Source organism: Nannospalax galili, unplaced genomic scaffold, assembly GCF_000622305.1.
Source record: "Nannospalax galili isolate Female #2095 unplaced genomic scaffold, S.galili_v1.0 scaffold263, whole genome shotgun sequence".
Taxonomy (NCBI): domain Eukaryota; kingdom Metazoa; phylum Chordata; class Mammalia; order Rodentia; family Spalacidae; genus Nannospalax; species Nannospalax galili.
In genome coordinates, this window is record NW_008350402.1 from 329,995 (window position 1) to 349,732 (window position 19,738).

Consider the following 19,738-nt stretch of genomic DNA (forward strand, 5'->3'; position numbering starts at 1 on the left):
GCGACTCCCAGCCTCGAGCTGCAGGGTTATTGTCCACACTCCACTCTGCCTGGCTCTTCCCGACAAAGTCAACCGACCGAAGGTGTTCGCTGGGACTGGCGCCCCAATCCCTGCTGAGCCCGGGTTCTAAGACCCCACCCCACCTTCCAGGAGAAGCAGGGCGAGCGAGTGGCGCAAAGGAAAGGAGCGGCTTAATGTTGGCCACGATAATTAGGCGCCTAATGTATACCACGGAGACCCAAGTTGTTCCTCCTGTTCCCCTTCCTAGGTGTGCAAGCAGCCCGCGCCGCGCCCCCTGCACGTACCTCTAAGCCCAGCAACTTGGAGAGAGGCGCTGATCCCAGGTTGGCCCCACCGCACCTGTACCAAGCGAGGCTCAAGTCCACCTAGATCCGTCTTGCCCCAGGACGCCCAGCGGTCCCCTAGGCAACGCGGAGGTGGAGCGGAGGAATGACTGGTTCCGCCCACACTTCCGGTCTCAGGGAGACTACAGCTGCGGCCCACTTGCTGTTTGTGAAACATGACCCTCCTTCCCTACAGGTTTCTTGGAGAGCATCCTGAGTACCACCTTAAATGTTCCAACAAAGCTGCAGGAGATCAGAGAGCCAGCACAGAACCTTCACCCTTAAGAAATCCAGCCTGTGTCCGTTGTCTTGGTTATCACCAGCCTGTGCAGGGAGGTAGTACAGGAGTGCTTGCCTGGACCCTCTTAAAGAAGTCACATCTTTCTCCGAAGGTGGACAGGCTCAAGATACTTGTGACTGACAGCAGACACAGTCTCCACCCATCCAGGGCTCAGGGACCATTTAGGAAGAAGGGGTAGAAAGACTGTAAGAACCAGGGAGGAGGTGCATGACCATATGGAAATAGAGTCCTACAAGCTCCTGGGACCTTGTTCATATAAACCTACAGCAATGATGTCAGCATGCACAAGACCTATCCAAACTCAAGCGGTCAAAAGCCTGGCACAGAACTGTGGAAATTGGCACTAAGCCCATTAGTCAAAGAATTATTGGCAGCTGATCACTGCTGGGTGAGGAAGAGCTGGTCTTCTTAAAGGGAGGGACCTTCTTGAAGGCTGCCTAGACCCCAGTGGATGAACTTGCACCGAGGGATGTCTGGGGACACTAACTTGACATGATAGGCCTTAACACAAATGACAGAATGTGTGAATTCCAGTGGGGGAGGTATGGGAGGGTGCCGATGGGGAAGGGGGTAGATGATTAAGATTGATTAAGATGTTCTGTATGGAATACACAAAAATTCAATAAAAAACTTTACAAAAAAACCCCCACATTTAAAAAATATTTATTATTTTTATTTTATGTATGTGTTTTGCCTGCATGTGTGTTAAGTGCACCCTTGTGGTACAATGCTCCCAGAGGTCAAAAGAGGGTATCAGATTCCCTGGAACTGGAGTAACAGACAGTTGTTAGCTGCCATGTGGGTGCTGGGAATTGAACCTGGGTCCTGGAATTTTTTTCAGGCTCTGTTCTCTTTCTTGTCCAAGGAGGTGCTACTGGCTTGAGCCTTGAGCATTGGAAACAGTTTTCCTGTCCAGGTGCTTCCTGGGTGCCGGGTCTTGGCAGTTACAGTTACATCTGTAGCTTTGGGTTCTTTCTTTCAAAAAAGTACCAGAATAATACATATATGTATATCAGGCATGATGTTTTGTTCTGATTAACTAACACATTTTTTGCAGAAATTAGAAAATAATCCAGTGGAGAAAATCACAGTAACCCATAATCTCACTCTAGGAATTTGTCTCCTTTTACTCCCGAGTTCTTGGGCTTTGTGTTTAGATCAGATGTGTAAATTTGTATTTGGTTTGGGGGTAGCATTTCCATTATTCCCCCAACTCAACCACATCCTGGCTGGAAAGACTAACCAGTCAGAGATAGTCAGGTTCAATCTCCCTCCCGTGTTCAGAGATGGGCAGGAGTGAAAGGGAGGGATCAGAGAGCCACTGCCAGGAGAACTGCTGCCAGGTCTCAGACTCTTTTTCTTGCTCCTCAGCACATCACCTACGATCTTATTTTTCCCTCTCTTCACCTTAAAACGCCTTTCGAGATGACAGTACAGTTAGATAGGCGGAGTATCTTCTGGTGATCTCTAGCAGAGTAGGGTGCTGAAGACAATAATACCGTTTATTACTTTTTAAAGACATTTTTGCTTTTTATGTTATGTGTATGCATGCATATATACAAGTGCACCTGTGTTGTGCAAGGATATCCAGCAAAGGATAGAAGAGGGCTTTGAATCCCCTGGAACTGGAGTTATGGGTGGTTGTTAGCTGCCATGTGGGTGCTGGGATTCAACCTGGGTCTTCTACAAGAGCAGTCAGTGCTCTTAACTGCTGAGACATCTCTCCAGCCTGATACTGTATCTTTTTCAAAACTAGTGAGGGGAGAAGATTTTGAATATTCCCAATACAAAGAAATGACAAATGTTTGACTTGATGGATATGCTAATTACTCTGATTTAATTGATACACATTAAATACATGTGTCAAATACACTGTGCTTCATAAATGTTTTATTATTTAATAACTAAAATTAACAAAAATTAATTAAATTAATTAAATTAACTTTATTATAGTTAAAAATAAAAAAATGAAAATATCTCTTGGCTTGAAGCCCATCTATCTCTATCTTCAACCAGGCCACTGTCCATCTTCTGCATAGTACACAGAAATGAAAACAGGAACCACCACAAGAGCTAATACTTATTAAGAAAATTTAGATCCTTCAATACTTATGAGGGGCATCATAATTAACTGTTCCCAGTTCTCAGTGTAAACCTGGCAGAAATATTAGCCAGTAACAACTATGTCACAGCCTCAATGCAATGCTGGTTTGAAATTTCCCTCCATTAAATTCATTAGGCATTCCTTTACACATAGCCTCTCACAAATTTTTGGGACATGGAGACAGCATAGACAAGTCCATTGCCAGAATGTAACAGGAATGGCCTCTGGCCCACTTCCCGGTAAGAGTCTGTATTCCCATCTGAAACTTCACAAGCCTGTTCTTGACTATCTGGTTTATCTCCGCCTTCTGGTCTGAGCTCCACCAAAATCACCCATTAGGCTTTGCTTAGAGCATTCTAGAACTTCTCTAGCATCTCCAAATTCTTCTAAATTCTTCCTTTAAACTACTTAATAACCACTTAATGATCATGTTTGGTTACAGCAATGACTCCAATTCTCTGGTACCAATTTTCTATCTTAGTTATTTTTACATCACTGTGACCAAAAGAGCTGACAGAATAACTAAAGGGAAGAAGGGCTTATTTTGGCTCATGGTTTCAGAGGGGTCAGACCATCCTGGTGGTGAGGGCATGGTGGAGTAACTCAGTTCACATCATTGTGGTCCAGGACACAGAGAGGGTGACAGGAAGGATCAGGGATAGCATTCTGACTCTCAAATTAATTTTGTCATTTACAAATTTTTATTTAAGTAGAATTTGTTGTTGTTGTTGTTGTTGTTGTTTGAGGCAGGGTCTCCCTGTGGTCCCATGCTGGACTTGATCTCAGAAAGCACCACTTGCCTCTGCCTCCAGGTGCTGGGATTATAGGCAAGTACGACCACACTCCACTGTTCATTTTAAGTTGCTGCTAAAGCCTGAGGGATCTGAGAACTTTTCAACTCAGTGCAGTTTTGTCAGAAATTCACTCCATAAATAATCTTTTTATTTTTATTTCCTATTATTTAGTTCCTACTCTTGCATATATGCCTTATGATGGTTTTGCAGCTCAGTTAGGCTTTAAGACTGTTGCTGTTTCTCCACACAGTTCACTGTAAGGCTCTTCACTCACCCCCCCATCCTATGTCTGTTCTTTTTCCTCTCACCCTAGCTCCTCCTCTTTTCATTTCTTAATTATAACCTTCCATAGCTTTAACAGTCTAAAATCTGTACACTCCAACAGTACCCCAAATTTACATCCCACCTACTTTACCCACCTTTTCTTCTTTTCAAAGGTGATCTAATACTTCTTCCTCTCTTTCCCCATCCTACTTTCCTCCCATTTCTAATCCCATTAACTAAAATCTGAGTACACACCATACTATCTATGGCTGTCGATCCTCCAGCAGTTATTGAAGTCAGAAGGACCACTGTTGCATGGCTAGTACATTTGCAAAGCAGTAATATCCAGCAGCTGTGGTTGCTCTCCCACTTAATTTCTACTCAGGGACTGATATAGAGCTTATACCAGACACCCTGAGCTCCTGGACTAAGGAACTATTTTTTGAACTTAACTCTTCTACATCCAAGTTCCAATTGAACATTGCAAATACTTCAACTGAGATACTGTAGCTGATAAAAATAACAATAAACCAAACTAAGAAATAACACCAGATGCATAAATCTCAACATAGTAATAACATAAGAAACTCAAAAAAACAGGACAGCATAACCCCTCCAGAATTTATTCACCCTACAGGAATGGCATCTAGTGAGAGTAAGTAAGAAGGTAACCCAGACAAAAAGCTCAAGTAATGATTATAAATATGGTAAAAGGTCCAAAGAAAAGTAGCCAGTTTCTTGGCTAAAAATCAAACGTTCTTGGACCTCTTAGCAACATACTATGTTCCAAAGGCCAAAACTGTCAAAAGTATTTGGGAGCTGTTACCTAATCCCTAAAAGATTTTAGGGTTACCTCTTCAGAGGGGGGAATGTTAGAGTAGCAAAAAGTCTCATTAAAAAAAAAAAGAGAGAACACCAAGCTGTTCAGGAAAAAGTGATGGGGAACTATGGGAAGAGTGGAGGGGAGGGAGGAGGCGTGGATTTGATCAAAACACCTTATATGCATGTGTGAAATTCTCAATAATTTTTTTTTTTAAGTTAAAAAAAGAACTTTCTGGGGCTGGAGAGATGGTTCGGCGGTTGGGAGCACCAACTGCTCTTGCAGACGACCTGGGTTCGATTCCCAGCACCCACATGGTGGCTACAAAACTGTCCTTAACTCCAGTTCCAGGGGAATCTGAAGCCCTCTTCTGACCTCCACGGCATTGCATGACACGGGTGCACTCACATACAGGCAGGCGGTGCACTCATACACATGAAATGAAAGTAATAAATAAAAAAATATTTAAAAGAACTTTCTATTAAAAAATATGGTAAAAGGTTCAAATAGCGGAACAAGATTAAGGGAGACAATGCATGATATGAAAAAGTTCTGCAAAGAGGTAGAGGAACTGAAGAGAAGCTGATCTGAAGTGCTGGAAATGGAAAACACCACAAGGAATAAAAAGCTCTGGAAAGTCTCAGCAGGAGGGTGGATCAAGAGAGGACAGACCAGTGGGAACTCCACGGTTATGGCTGCATGTTGAGTTTCTCAGTTTCAATTTGTGAATGTGTCCATATTGCTGCTGTAACCGTTCTTCTGTATGGTGAACATATGTAGGCATTTCTATGTGGCACACAAATAATATTGGAATTGCTGTGTCCATCTTCAGCTCTCTCTCTCTCTCTCTCTCTCTCTCTCTCACACACACACACACACACAGAGCAAACACATTTCTAGTGTTCTGCATCCTCACCCACACTTGATAGTGTCAACAGGTTTTATTTTAGCCATTATACACAGTATTGTGGTTCTAATTTGCCTTTTCTTCATGAATAACAATGTGGAACACATGCACACATTTGGATCTTTCTGTGAAATTATATCTCTGTTATCTTCCTGTTACTGTACCAGATTATCTGAGACAAAAACTCATAAAGAGAAAAGGTTTATTCTGGTTCGCAGTTGTGGAGCTTTCAGTCTGTGGTGGAGTGGCCCATGTTTTGAGCCTCTAACAAGGCAGCACATGATAGGAATGTCTAGTGAAGCAAGGCCATTCACCAGCTGAGAAAGAGACCAGGGTCCTAGAATCTCCTTCAAGGATTCGGCTTCAGGACTTCCCACTAGACCCCACTCCCTACAGGTCCCAGCACCTCCCCATAGTGCTGTCCTGGGAGCCAAAACTTTAACATGTACCTGGGCCTTTGGGAGACACTCCCCATATTCAAACCATAGTGTCGGCCAGACTCAGAGCTTCACCTTTGAGAGTTTAGGATAGTCAGGCAGAAGCTTAAACATGTCTGTGTGTTTTCATTAATTTTATTCCCAAAAGAATTTTGGGTGTTGGGTATCGCCTCTTTTTGCAGATTCAGAAGACAAACAGAGAAAGGCAAAACGATTTGATTTGTGTCACAGAACCTCAAAGTAGTCGGCGGGGGGCAGCATCACAGAGTGTCAAAGTAGTGTGCGGGGTGGGTATCCTAGCTTTCTCAGCTTCTAGAATCAAAGTGTCAAAGAGATGCTGTAGAGATTTAGCTGAAAGCACCAACGCTGGCAAATACATCTACCAGCACGAATGACTGTACACAACGACCAGGCCGCCATCACTCTGGGCCTCTGGGTCCTCACGGCACTTGCTCAGACTCATAAGGACTTTGAACGGTCAATCTCTATCAGCTCTAGGCCGTGCTTGAGCATGAGAATTTGTGTAGGTACTGAGCTCTGCACAAGGACAAACATCTAAACTTCCCAGTCTGACCCTTGGGAGTCCTTGGGTTGAGCCTCACCATCTCCCAGCACCCTGTTACCCTCACATGCTACATGGACCACCAACATCAAATGTCTTGACTTTCTGTTCACATAGTCTTGGTTTATTGCTCTCCATCTAGAATTCTGGTTCACACCATCTCTGCTTCCTTAGACACATGGCTTTCTCAGGTGATCCCACAGAGGGAGTCTGAGCATACGGTTTGGGAAGAAGACTCAGATCAACTCTGATATGCTTCCCAGGAGGCCATAGGATAGAGAGTTAATGTTATGTTTCTTTAACATTTTATTATTTATTAATATACTTGCTTATTTTTATTTTTATGTGTATGAGTGTATTGCTTACATGTGTATAAGTGCACCCCTGTTGTGCAATGCCAACAGAGGTCAGAAGAGCGTGTTGGATTTCCCTGGAACTGGAGTTATGGACAGTTGTTGGTACTTGAAACCAAACCGGGTCCTCTGCAAGAACAGTCAGTGCTCCTAACCATGGAGCACTTATTTATTTATTCATTTATTTATTTTTGAGACACGGTCTCTCTGTAGCCCCAGCTGTCCTGGAACTCACTATGTAAACAGGCTAGCTTCAGTGAGATCTGCCTGCCTCTGCCTCCTGAGTACTGGGATTGCGTGTACCATCATGCTTGGTGACTTTAAACACTTTTAAAGAAATTTACTTTTATTATTTTTGTTTATGTATATGTGTACACCACATGTGTGTGTGGAGGGTGGGGGACTGTTCACAGAGGTCAGAAGAGGGCATCAGATCCCTTGACGGTTGTTATAGGCATTTGTGACCTGCCTCAGGTAGGTGCTGGAAACCAAACTAGGGCTCTCTAAGAACAGCAACAATTGTGTTTAACCCCCAAGTCATCTCTACAGCCCCCACTTCATGTATCCTAACTGATGACCCTCATGGCTACCTACTCACAGGGGACAGAGGAGGTCACTGATGGGCAAAGTTTGTTCCTCAAACATTTCTTTCAGTTTTTTTCTTTTGTTTTTGCCAGGGGAATGAAATAGTCCTAGACCTCAACCCTTGGTCCAGGTGGCCATCCCAGGAGTGGCCAGTGCTGTCATGTGCATGGACAATGGCTGTGCCATCCTGCCTCTCTGCAGGGAACATCTGTTGAACTGAGCCTTCTCTCTGGAGCACATGGCCTGGACTGGCCTTGGAGCAGATGTTGGTGGCTGGGTCAGCAATCTGGGCGTGTCAGCAGAATCTGGGTGAACTCCTGGGAACTGTGCCCAGATTTTGATTTTCTGTGCATGATAAGCCTGGGGTTGTTGACCAGTGTCTGCAGCAAGAGCCACCTCGTTCTGGACCTAGCTGAGATGCAGGGACCTAGGACAGAATCAGCAGAAAGGTCAGGGATGGAGGCTGGTAATTAAAGGAGTTTGCCTCTGCTACTCTCAGAGGCTTTGGAAAGAGTTTCCCACAATGCATGAGGTGTGGAGGAAGGATCTAGGTTGGGACTCCTGGAGGATGAGGGAGGTAGAGGCCTGAGAATTGTGCCACAGACCTATAAGGACTAGCAACGAGTTCATGTGAGTCCTTAAGAGGCAGGAGGGCAGAATAATAAAAACTGAGCACCATATTGGAAATGGTATCATCTGTGAGGCCCGAGTTGTGCACTGGAATCCCAAACTACAGTACAGAGGACTCTACCCAAAGAACAAGAGCTCAACTCCAGGAGTAAGGGGGGAGGCCAGTCAGCAGGACAGGGCCATACAGCTGGGCTGGCCAGGATCTACATCGCCTGAGCAACCTGGCTAAAGAGAGTGCAGGCTGAAGAGGAGCAAGAAAGGGGGTCTGGAGCATCTTGGGGATCCCAGGGAGCGTTTGGGGATCCATTTCCACTCTGAACCCAGAGCAGGTTCCAGCAGCAGACACTACCTGCAGATTGGTATTTGAGATTCCTCTGCAGCTTCCTCTCTCTGTGGCTTGTGATCAGGATGTGGCAAAAGCTAACCAGCACAGGGTTGGTGTGATAATGGTCCACATAGAGCATGCCGATCCATGCACTGAACCCTGAAACGTGGATGAAGGCAGGTCAGGCCAGGCTGTCCCAGTTTGTACTTTAAAAAAATATATTTTATTTGTTATTTTTATTTTGTGTGTATGAGTGTATTGCCTGCATGTATGTGAGTGCACCCGTGCCGTGCAATGCCGTGGAGGTCAGAAGACGGCTTCGGATTCCCCTGGAACTGGAGTGAAGGATGGTTCGTAGCCGCCATGTGGGTGCTGGGAATCAAACCCGGGTCCTCGGCAAGAGCAGTCAGTGCTCTTAACCGCTGAGCCATCTCTCCAGCCCCCAGTTTATACTTTTTAATTATATAGCTGCTAGTAATTTCTTTACTCTAGAGATCAGAACAGGTTGAATTAATCTTGAGCTCACTCCTGAATACGTCTTGCGCGTGCTCGGGTGGGCGCGCGTGCGTGCGTGCATGTGTGCGTGCGTGTGTGTGTGTGTGTGTGTGTGTGTTCTTGTGTATACAGCTGCACATGAATGTGGTGCATGTGGATGCCACAGGTCAGGCTGGGGTGCTGTTTCTTCGGAGCTCTCCACCTTGTGTTTTGAGTCAGGGTCTCTCACTGGGGCCTGTGGCTCACCGACTAGGCAAGGATGGCTGGCCTGTCTCCATTTCCCCAGTGCCAGGATTACAAGCATGAACCAGCATGGATAACGTTTTACATAGGTTCTGGGGATCAAATTCGGCTCCTCATGCTTGCACAGCAAGCACTTTTAATGACTGAGCCATCTCACCAGCCCAGGACATACGTGTTTGCATTGCTTGGCTTTATAGACTCCTCCACCAAGCAGGCAAGTTCCAAGCCTAAGGGAAGGTGTTCACACCAGCCCCTGATGTCCATCTTTCCCAGGCAGCTGCCATCAAGGCCCAAGGAGAGCCGTCCCATGGGTCACTCACCCATGTCCGTGCCTTCATAGCCACTCTGCATAATGGTCCTGTCAATGCGAGCGATCAACCATGTCCCCAGAAGGCAGCTGATGAGCAGCCTGGAAAGGCAGGCACCCAGGCCCAGCAGCACGTTGTAGAAGAACAGGAAGTAGTTGAAGTTGTGGAAGGCTCTCCTGCAGACAGAAGCCGACCCAAGGCAGCCTCTCAGTCAGGCAAGGTGACTACACACAACATTAAACTCTGCAACTCTGTCTCCTAGCCTGATGACCTGGATCACAGGGGAGCTGAGTGCTCACACTGGCTCACAGCACTGAAGGGAGATCTAGGTCCCAGATGGTCAAGTGGGCACTGAACACAGCATAGGATGGATGTTAGTGAGGATGGTATTTGTTTAGTTTGACCCTTGGATTCTTGGATGAGGGTTCTTAGAGGCTGAGAAATATCATGAAGCTACAGTTGGTTTAAGGATTGTATCAGGGTTGGAGTTTATCACTGTGTGTCATAATAAGGTCCTACTCCAGCCAGAGCTCTTCCCAGTCCTCTAAAGGAAGTCTCAGAGGATCCCCTGGTCACATGGTTCTGTTGCCTCCAGGACAAACTGAGGTAACAAACTGAGTCCTGAATGCCACAGCTCCTCTAACAGAGGACTTCCTGGTCTTGTCACTGTGTCTCCTGGCGCCCACACTAAGGGCACTGTAGGTGAACACCTTGGAAATCTCAGCATTCTCCTACCACATCCTGCCGTCCATGCCCTGATGCTTTTATCTAGTGGTAGCTGGTGTGGCAGGTGCCAGCCATGCCTTCTCCTCTCCAAGGTGGAGATTCTGCCCCTGCTCGGCTTCCCTCAGCTCAGACACTGAGGTGGAATTACCATCCTGTGTCTCATCTCCTCCCCTCCCTCTCCCCGCCTCCTCCCCTGCCTCTCCTCCTTCCTCTTCAGCCCCTCCTCCTCCTCACACTTCTGCAGCGTTCTGAAATCCGTGGTCCTTATTTATGTGCCATTCTTCTCTGGTGAGCTATGAAGCTGAGGCAGACAACAGGGGATTATTTACTTTCAGTGCTGAGGTTTCCTCAATGAATGAATGAATTAAAGGACTATTGTGTACTTAATGTCTGTTGTTCCAAGTCTGTATTTTATATATTCCATCCTTAAAACATTTCATTGAAGAATACAAAATGATTTATAAACAGGAAAGCTTGAGTTTCATGCTTGTAAGGTCACTCTGGTGACACGGCTCTACTAGTACTCGGTGGGGCAGCTTTGGATCCCAGGCTGTCTGACCCCAGAGCCCACCCCTGTGCATGGCCCCACAATCTGGCACAGAATGCAGAGTCCTCCAGAATCTGCCACGGGAGAAGCCGGAGCAAGAGTGGATGTCGTATGCTTCCCCACCCCTCCTCTCCCCTCACCTGTTGTTGAGAGCCAAGGGCTTCTGCTTGTCAGCAGTGCCCAGCTTGGGCTGCAAGAAGAAGCTGGCAGCAATCCACATCTGCAGGACCATGAGGCCCACGACAATGGACACAGTGAGGCTGAAACACAGGGCAGGCCCATCCTGAGGTGGCCCATTCTACTGCTCCAGGCCTTTCTCAGATGCCCAATGAGAGAGAGGAGAGAGGCTGTGTCCTGGCATAACAGAAGGCATAAGCTCTGGGTTTGGCTCCCAGCTCATTCCCAAGCCTATGGTGCACACGGGCAAACCAAGGGACAGGGGAAGGGTGGAGAGGGGCTGTCCTAAGGACACATGCAGGTCTTCTAGCTCCAGATCATAATCCATGACTCCTCATCTTGTCCCTATTGCCAGAGGTGACAGTGGGGTGAGTGGCTCAGCATGTGGAGAATGAGAACAAGGAATAAGCTTGGGGGAGCATCTAAGAAGGCTGACAGGGGACAGGAGGGCTCCACCACAGACACTCTGGTGGCTCTAGGCAAGGATGAAATCATGCAACTCAGAGCAGGGAAGTCCCCAGACTGGGTGGTATGCTGTGCTCACAGTCCTGAGTGGCAATGTGGGGTGGTGGCTAAAGGAGGTTTAGGTTCCAGCCTGTCCCTTTTCTTGAACACAGCCTCCCAGTGCCTGTCTCCTGGCTGCACCAAACTCCCAGGCTGCTATCAGAGAGGCGTACCAAGTACTCAGTCACCAAGCAATCACCATCTCCAGAGAGCTAAGAAAGGCTCAGAAAAGGGAAGGAATTTTAGCCCAGACAATACAACACATCAGAAAGCTTATCCAGGAACCCTGACTCCTCCCATCCCTCTGTCCTGCCTCCTACTAGCCAAGTTTCCTAGCTGGAAAACAAACATTTATGTATCACACACACTTTTGTGAAGGTCTTGTGGAATGGTGGAGAGGAAGCCTTTTGGAAACTGTAAGGTTCCCTCCCTGTGAGGTGCTGTGCTGGTCTATCCCTTGGTAGGAACCAAGACCTTGGGCCCAAAGTTTGGTCCCCAGGACCAGCAAGGACAGGACATCTACTTAGTACTTACAGCCCAAGGCCCAGCCCTTGCAGCATCTCCAGGCCTTGGTGGTGAGTGATGGGCAGCACTAGGCTATACATGAGCATCACACCGCATAGGCTCTGCACCACATGGATAATGAGGTAACCTGGGGATGTGGGAGTAAAAGTCACTACGGGGGTCTTCTCTGCAGGCAACCCTATGCCCTCTTCCACCAGAGGCTCTGGCACATTTGCTAATACTGTCTCTTCTGCCTGGCATCGCCCCCTTTATCTTTCTGTTCACCTAGCTTCCTGGAAGGTACAGTTCAAATGTCAACTTCCCCAAAAGGCCCTGGGCCCTGAGCTGACATGGAGGTTCATTTCCTGCTCTGCTCACTGATGCCCTTAGCAAAGATAGCCAGTGAGGTGGGAGATGATGTGCCAAGTATTTCTCATGCATTCTAGAGACTCCTCAGGGGTATAGCTGCTTGTGTGCCCTCCCCACAGCTGGGACTCTGCAGGTGCCCAGGGAACATGTGCTGGGTTGAACTGGTCACGGGGTGGCACTTACCCCATAGGATGTAGGCTATCTGCCAGCCAGAGTACCTTGCAATGGCCACCTGAGATTTAGAAGGAAGGCAGAGGCCCCATCAGGAAGAGACTCTTTTTCTCCAAGCCCTGTGCCCAGGACCCTGACCTGAGGGTCATCCACGTTTCCACACATGGCTTTTTCTCAGGCTGGAGTCTGCCCTGTGAGGTGTGGTTCAAAAACCAACTCCCTAGAAAAGCTTACCACGCTGTCTGCTGAGGAAGGAGTGTGGAACTTCAGAGGGAGGAAGTGCTTGTCTCCTGCCCACAGCCTCTTCATGTGCTTTCTGGAGAATGAAGAGGACAGAAAGTCGTGTTCATAACCCTGGTGCTTCCTGAAGAGTCAGAGCTTGACGGAAAGGCCACAGAGCCCACGGCAGTGGTGTCCACTGCAGCTCCCGGTAAAGCTCTGATTTCCCTTTGAAACCTTAAGGTCAAGGTAGTCTATAAAAATAATACATGTTGACCAAGTCATAACAGCAACTGAATCTGATAGACTGTGTGTGACTTTTTCTTTTTTTATTCTGCTTTCTACATTTTCTTGTTTTGCTATGATATATAATAAGATTTTTAAAACAGCTGAAGACAGAAATTTTGTTGATAGCCAAACATTTATAGAAACATAAAGAAAAATCAGGAGCTGGCAAAATGGCTCAGCTGGTAAAGGCACTCGTGATGACTGAGTTCCATCCCTGGGACCCAAATGGTGGGAGGAGAGAACTGACCCCCACAAGTTATCCTCTGATGCACACCCACACCCACACCCACATATGCATACACACATATATGCACATACACACACCACACACATATACACACGTGTAAACACACATATAGACGTGCAAACACACAACACACATGCATACCATATACACATAATGAGCATGCACACATATCCACACACATGCATGCATATGTACATACATGCACACAGCACACGTGCACACATATACACATACTCTTAGTACACATATGCACGCAATCACACATTCACACACACACACAAATTAGAGGTCTAGGTAGGGGGAAGACTTTGTAGTAAATATTCTCTGAAATTTTTTTTGGTCAGGAAGGTGGGGTGAGGCAGGATCTCTCTGTGTAGCCCTGGCTGGCCTGGAACTCACTATGTAGATGAAGCTGTCCTTGAACTTGTGATCCTCCTGCCTCTGCCTTTTAGTGTGAGGATTCTGGGGGAGCACCACCACGCTTATCCTGTGACACTTTTCTAAGGGTTTGTATTGAGGTTGGAATAGTGCTGAGAAGAATTAAAAGGTTGGCATGGTGCTGGTGGCCTGGAGCATAGAGGGCACTTTCTTGTCCAAAGTTTCCTCTGCCCCACAGTCCTGATAAGGAGGCAGGGTAGCAAACATCACTCCTTGGTGACAGGTAAGGACAGGGGCAACCTGGACAGGAACACAGGCTTCCTTTCCTGGATGTTTCCTCCTCCTCCTTCCCTCCTCTTTCTCTTCCTCTTTCTCGTCCTCCTCGTCCTCCTCATCCTCCCCCCCTCCCCCGGCCCAGGCGTCCATCAGGGCCCTGCAGTGTGGTTGTCTCAGATGTCTCACTGGGAATCTCCCAGCCACATCCAGGAGCAGACTGAGAAGGGAGGAAGCAGGCATAGACACAGGCCCACACAGTGGGGCAGGGAAGCAGCTTGATTGGTCCAGGGAGAAGAAAGCAGAGAGGGAGTGAGGCAGGGCTGCCTGGAGCACTGGGGCCCCTCATGCTGGGAAAGTCTTCTGTGGATGCCATCTTTGGCCAGGCAGATGGAGGCAGTGCAAAGGTGGGTGTGTTGTTGCTGTTGTTTTTTTAACATTTATTTATTTACTTATTAGAGAGAGAAAGAGAGAGAGAGAGAGAGAGAGAGAGAGAGAGAGAGAGGGTTTTAACATTTATTTATTTACTTATTAGAGAGAGAGAGAGAGAGAGAGAGAGAGAGAGAGAGAGAGAGAGGCAAAGTTGATACCTGCATGCAGATACCCACTATTCATTTAAGGCCATACCCTCTTCCTGCACTGCTATTTCTGAAACTGATACTCTGGACCCCTTTACTACTTCCACTGAGGGCCCAGTGTTATCAGCCCTGAATAGTGGGGATATCTAATACCCAACAATGGAACAGAATGTACAAGAAATACCAAGGTTTCTAGGGGTCAGAAGGACCATGGCTTGGTCATGCTTTATTGAGGCTCAGCTTTGAGAACTGTAAGAGTGGAGATGAAAGGGCTCACCCCTCAGGGCTGGGCTGGGGTTCAGATGAGGGCTGGAAGCAGAATGGTGGTTCATTACCGACATTCACCTTGATAGTTAGGCTTTACGTGCCTTTTAACAAAAGATGTGTCAGACCATGGCTGGCACTTGTATTCACTGTCTGGTGCCACACTGAGCCATGCAGGCACAGCTCAGGAATTCTGGGTAACATCCATCATGCATATTTCTGGCTAAAGTCAGGCAAATGATTCTGAGAGTTCTCTTACCTGTAACAGGCTAAAATGTGGAAGAGGTAGCTGACACACGTGAGAGAGGCAGGCACAATAGTCACCACCCAGACTCCTGAAAAGCAAAGAGTGATGTCAGAGGTCTTGGAAAACACACCTGAAATGGAATTTTCAAAGTGCAGCTACTGTGTCAGAAAGGTCTAGGCGCAGCTATGACATCTCCTTTACAACATTTCCCGTGGGTAAACCTCAGCTCATTGTAGCCACACGAATCCTTCCTGTACTTTATTTCCTGCACAATCCTCTGCTTTGATACTAATATATTCCATCTACATTGAATTAAGGTTGGGGGAAATTATGGGCTATTCACACAATCAGTAGCTCCCATCCACAGTGCCATCAATAGCTGGCTGCTAATTGACACTTTTGGGGGGTGGTGTTGCACTGGTCACAGAGTGACCAGACTACAAGAGGTTTTAGCCAGTCCAAATCCACCTTTCAGCAAGTTTTTGATATCTAGTCTCTGTCTTAGCTACTTTTCTTTCCTTTTCTTCTTTTGAGGCAAGATCTCACTCTGCAGCCCTGGCTGGTCTGGAACTCCCAACTTGGAACTCCCAGAGATCCACCTGCCTCTGCCTCCTGGGTGCTGGGATTATAGGCATGTACCACCACACCCAGCCTTACTTTTCTGTTACTGTGACAAAATACCCTAACAAAAGCAACTTGAAGGAAGAGTTTATTTTTGGCTCCTGGTTCACTGGTACAGTCTGTCATGGTGGGGAAGACCTGATGGCTGGAGCTTGTATCCACAGGCAGGAAGCAGAAGGAAATGAATGCTAGGGCTCGGCAACCATTCTCCTTTTTATTCAGTCTAGGACAGCAGCCCATGGAATGCTGCCACCCACATTTAGGGTGAGTCTTCCTACTTCAATTAACCTAGTCTAGATAATGCTTCAGACAGGCCTAGAGGCTCCTCTCCTAGATGATTCTAGATCCTGTCAAGTTGGAAATCACAATAAACTACCACAGGCTCTGATTTGCTTTTAGAGAGTCTGTGTTTGTGAGATGGATATGGAAATGGGGAAGGAAGGCCATTTGCTGGGGTAGTTAGAGTTTCTATAAAGCTGACTCCCAAGTAAAGAAAAACCATTTGAAAACATCTCTTTATGATTAAAAATACTCAACAGGGGCTGGAGAGATGGCTCAGCAGTTAAGATCACTGACTGCTCTTGCAGAGGACCCTAGTTCAGATTCCAGTACCCACAGGGTGGCTAACAACCATCTGTAGCTCCAGTTCCATAGAATTTGACACCTTCTTCTGACCTCCATGGGCATTGCATGACATGGGTACATTTACATACATGCAGGTAATACACTTATACACATAAAACAAAAAACATTTTTTAAACACTCGACAAACTAAGATTAGCAGAGAACTTCCTCCGCCTGACAAAGCGTATCTGCTAAAAGTCCACAGTGAATATTATACTTAGGGGCGAAGGACTGAAAGCACCTCCCTCCTGGACTAAACAACAAGAAAACCCAGTGTCTGCTCTTGCCAGTTCTACGGGACTGTACTGGAGTTCTGACCCATGCTAGCAGACAAGAAAAAGAAAATAAGAACTCAGTACGTGCCTATAATTCCAGTAACTAGGAATGGAAGGCAGAGGCAGGAGGATCAGAAGTTCAAGGTAATCCATCATAAATAGTTAAAGGGACTACATGAGACTCTGTCTCAAAACAACAAGAATGACAAATATCTAGAACAGACAGAAGTAGAGACTGTCACAGTAAGATTAAGAATAGGTATTACTGAAATTCAGGAGAATGTGCTCTCTAAGCATTAAGCTCAGGACTTTATATTAAATATAAATCTACTTAAAATTCATAAGATGTCCATAGGCCACAATAAAGTATGGCAATATAGAAGGAGCAATTTTTGCCTCAATGTTCACTTATAAATTAATTTACTGAGACCATATGACTGTAAGAAAACAACTCACATCAAAGCTGTCTTCTTCTGATTTTGATACTCTCTCAGTTCATCGATATCTTTAAAAATGTTATTTATTTATCTATCTTTATTTTTAGGTGTATGAATGTTTTGCCTACATGTATGTAAGTGTACCTGTGTGTGCAATGCATGAAGAGGCCAGAAGAGGGCATCAAGTCCCCTGGAACTAGAGTTAAGAATGGTTGTTTGCATCCATGTGGGTTCTGGCAACTGAAGCCAGGTCCTCTGCAAGCGCACCCAGTGCTCTTAATTGCTGAGCCATCTCTCCAGCCCCAATTCATCAGTTTTAATGGGAAGAAAATCACTTGCAACAGGTGTCTCATGACTTGAGGGATATTTTGGGGCTTAGGATCATAAAGTATCAAAGCCACAAAACCTTTCAGAAACCCTCTATCTATGTAAATCTCATTTTACAGGTGAAAAAAATTGAGGTGGTCAAGAAGGAGATTCTGACTTGTCTTGTGACACAAAGTGTGTGTGTGTGTGTGTGTGTGTGTGTGTGTGTGTGTGTGTTTGTGTAGGCTAGAGGTCAACCTTGGGTATGGTTCCTCAGGAGTTGTCCATCTAGTTTTTTGAGACAAGGTTTCTCACTGGGACCTAGGGCTTGCTGATTCAGCTAGGCTGGCTGGCCAGCAAGTCCCAGGGATCCTCCTGTCTCTACCTCCCCAGTGCTGGGGTTGCTAGCATGCACTACCACACTCAGTTTTCTATGTGAGTGCTGGGGACTGAATTCAGGTCCTCCTGCTTGCAGAGTAAGTACTTCACTCACGTAGCCCTCTCCTAAATGCCCCAGAGGGCATTTGTCCTGACATCTTTCCAAAGGTTCTTTCTTATCTGGGGATAGGGGGCCGCTCTCCTCCTTCTACAGACAATGGGCATATCATCAGAATACATCATCTTCTATTAAAGCTTCTGTTGAAAGTGGTTTTCCTATTACCTATGAAAATGGGTAAAAGACCTGAATAGACATTTCTTCAAAGGAGACATACAATTGGCCAACAGACATATGAAAAAAAATGCTTATTATTAATTATCAGAGAAATGTAAATCTAAAACAATGAGATGTCACTTCACAGCTGTTAAGATGGATTTTTCAAATACTGGTGATGATGTAGAGAAGGGGAACTTTTGTACACTACTGGTGGGAATGAAAATCATTACAAACATTAAGGAAAACAGTAAGGAGCCCCCTTGTGTTGGTCACTTTTCTGTTGCTGTGATAAAACACCATGACCAAGGCAACTTGTAGAAGGAGGCATTCAATTTGATTTACAGTTCCAGACGGACAGTCTATAATAGCGGAGGAGGCATGGTGGCAGGAAGTGGCTGCCACAGAAAGCAAAGAGCTCACGTCTTCACTCACAGGAAGCAGGGAGATCAACCAGAAGTGGGGCCCGACTATGAACTCTCTAAGCCTACCCCGAGTGACATACTTCCTCCAGCAAGGCCATACCTCCTAAACCTCCCAAAACATCACCAATGAGGCACCAAGTTCAAATATTTGAGTCTATGGAGGATATTCTTAGTCAAACCACCTCACCCCTCAAAGTAACAATAGAACTGCTATATAATCCATCAGTCTCACTACTAGGTATTTATCTGAAGGAAATTAAATCAGTGTGTGGAAGAGAGTTGTATTTCCATTGTCCCTGAAGCATCATTCATCTTAGCTGAGATACAGAATCAGCCTAAGTGTCCATCAACCAATGAGCAAAGAAAACTCCATAAAGCTGCACAGGGTGGGATACTGCTAGGCCAGAAAAAGAACATGTTGTCATATGTTGAACTTGGAGGACATTATGCTAAGTGAAATAAACCAGGCATAGAAAGACAAATGCTGCACAACCTCACTTACTCAGGGAGTCTAAAGAAATTGGACTCACAGAAGCAGAGTGTAGGACGGTGATAATCAGGTGTGGGTAGTGGCAGATGGGAAGGCTGAGAGAAATGTCTGTCAAAAGGTGTGCGGTGGTTTGAATGTAAAATGTCCCCCCAAAGACTCCTGTATTTGAATACATAACCATCTCCAAGTGCTGTCTGGGAAGGTTGTAGAACCTTTAGAAGGAAATGGGTCCCTAGGGGTGTGGGTGTGGGTTGAGGGTATAACATCTGCTCCCTATTCTGAGAGATGTAGCACACTGTGCCATAAGCTCCCACCGCCATGGGCAGAGCCCAGCCCTATGCCTTCTCACCCTGATAGACTGTGTTCTCTTAAACCATGAACAACCTTTCTGCCTTAAGTTGCATGTGTCTGGTGTTTTGTCACGGTGATGAGAAGAGTATAACATAGGTTTGAAAATTCAGTTAAACAAGAGGAATAAGTTCAGGAAATCTATATTAAAAAGTGTTTGGGGCAAATTTGAAAGATAGAAACTTTTTGGGTCCTCTTAAAAGTGAAAGCTTGGCATTTCACTTTCACCACAGAGAAAATACAAGATGATTCTAGTTCTTCCCACTGTCATCAAGGGATTATCTTGATTGCACTAATTGAGGTGGGCACACCTGCCCACTGTGGGCAGCACCATTCCCTGGCTGGGCTCCTGGCTGTGTGTGGAGAAAGGGAGCTGAGCAGCAGCATGCCTACATCATCTCTGCTTCCTCACTGTGAACGTGATGTGAGCAGCTGCTTCAGAGCCTGCTGCCTTTGCTTCCCTGCCATGATGGACTGACTGCATCTTGAACTATGAGACAGAATAAACGCTTTGTCCCTTAAATTGCTTTTCTTGGGATATTTACACAGCAACATGGAAAGAAACCAAACTATCTAAAATAAGAAAATTCTCTGGG

General features: G+C 46.1%; 1 protein-coding gene across 2 annotated transcripts in view; it reads right to left on the reverse strand.

Annotated features, from left to right (window-relative positions):
* Nucleotides 1-7,106: 7,106 nt before the first annotated feature.
* Nucleotides 7,107-19,738, reverse strand: part of LOC103745739 (stimulated by retinoic acid gene 6 protein-like) — a 58,030-nt gene continuing 45,398 nt past the window's right edge. For both annotated transcript variants that reach the window (XM_017801810.2, XM_029570736.1), the window contains 8 exons: nt 14,977-15,052; nt 12,705-12,786; nt 12,483-12,531; nt 11,961-12,078; nt 10,886-11,005; nt 9,485-9,648; nt 8,451-8,585; nt 7,107-7,898 (listed from right to left, as the gene is read on the reverse strand). In XM_017801810.2, the coding sequence (XP_017657299.1) occupies nt 7,750-7,898; nt 8,451-8,585; nt 9,485-9,648; nt 10,886-11,005; nt 11,961-12,078; nt 12,483-12,531; nt 12,705-12,786; nt 14,977-15,052 (893 nt within the window). In that variant the 3' untranslated portion in view covers nt 7,107-7,749. The remainder of the gene's footprint in view (nt 7,899-8,450; nt 8,586-9,484; nt 9,649-10,885; nt 11,006-11,960; nt 12,079-12,482; nt 12,532-12,704; nt 12,787-14,976; nt 15,053-19,738) is intronic.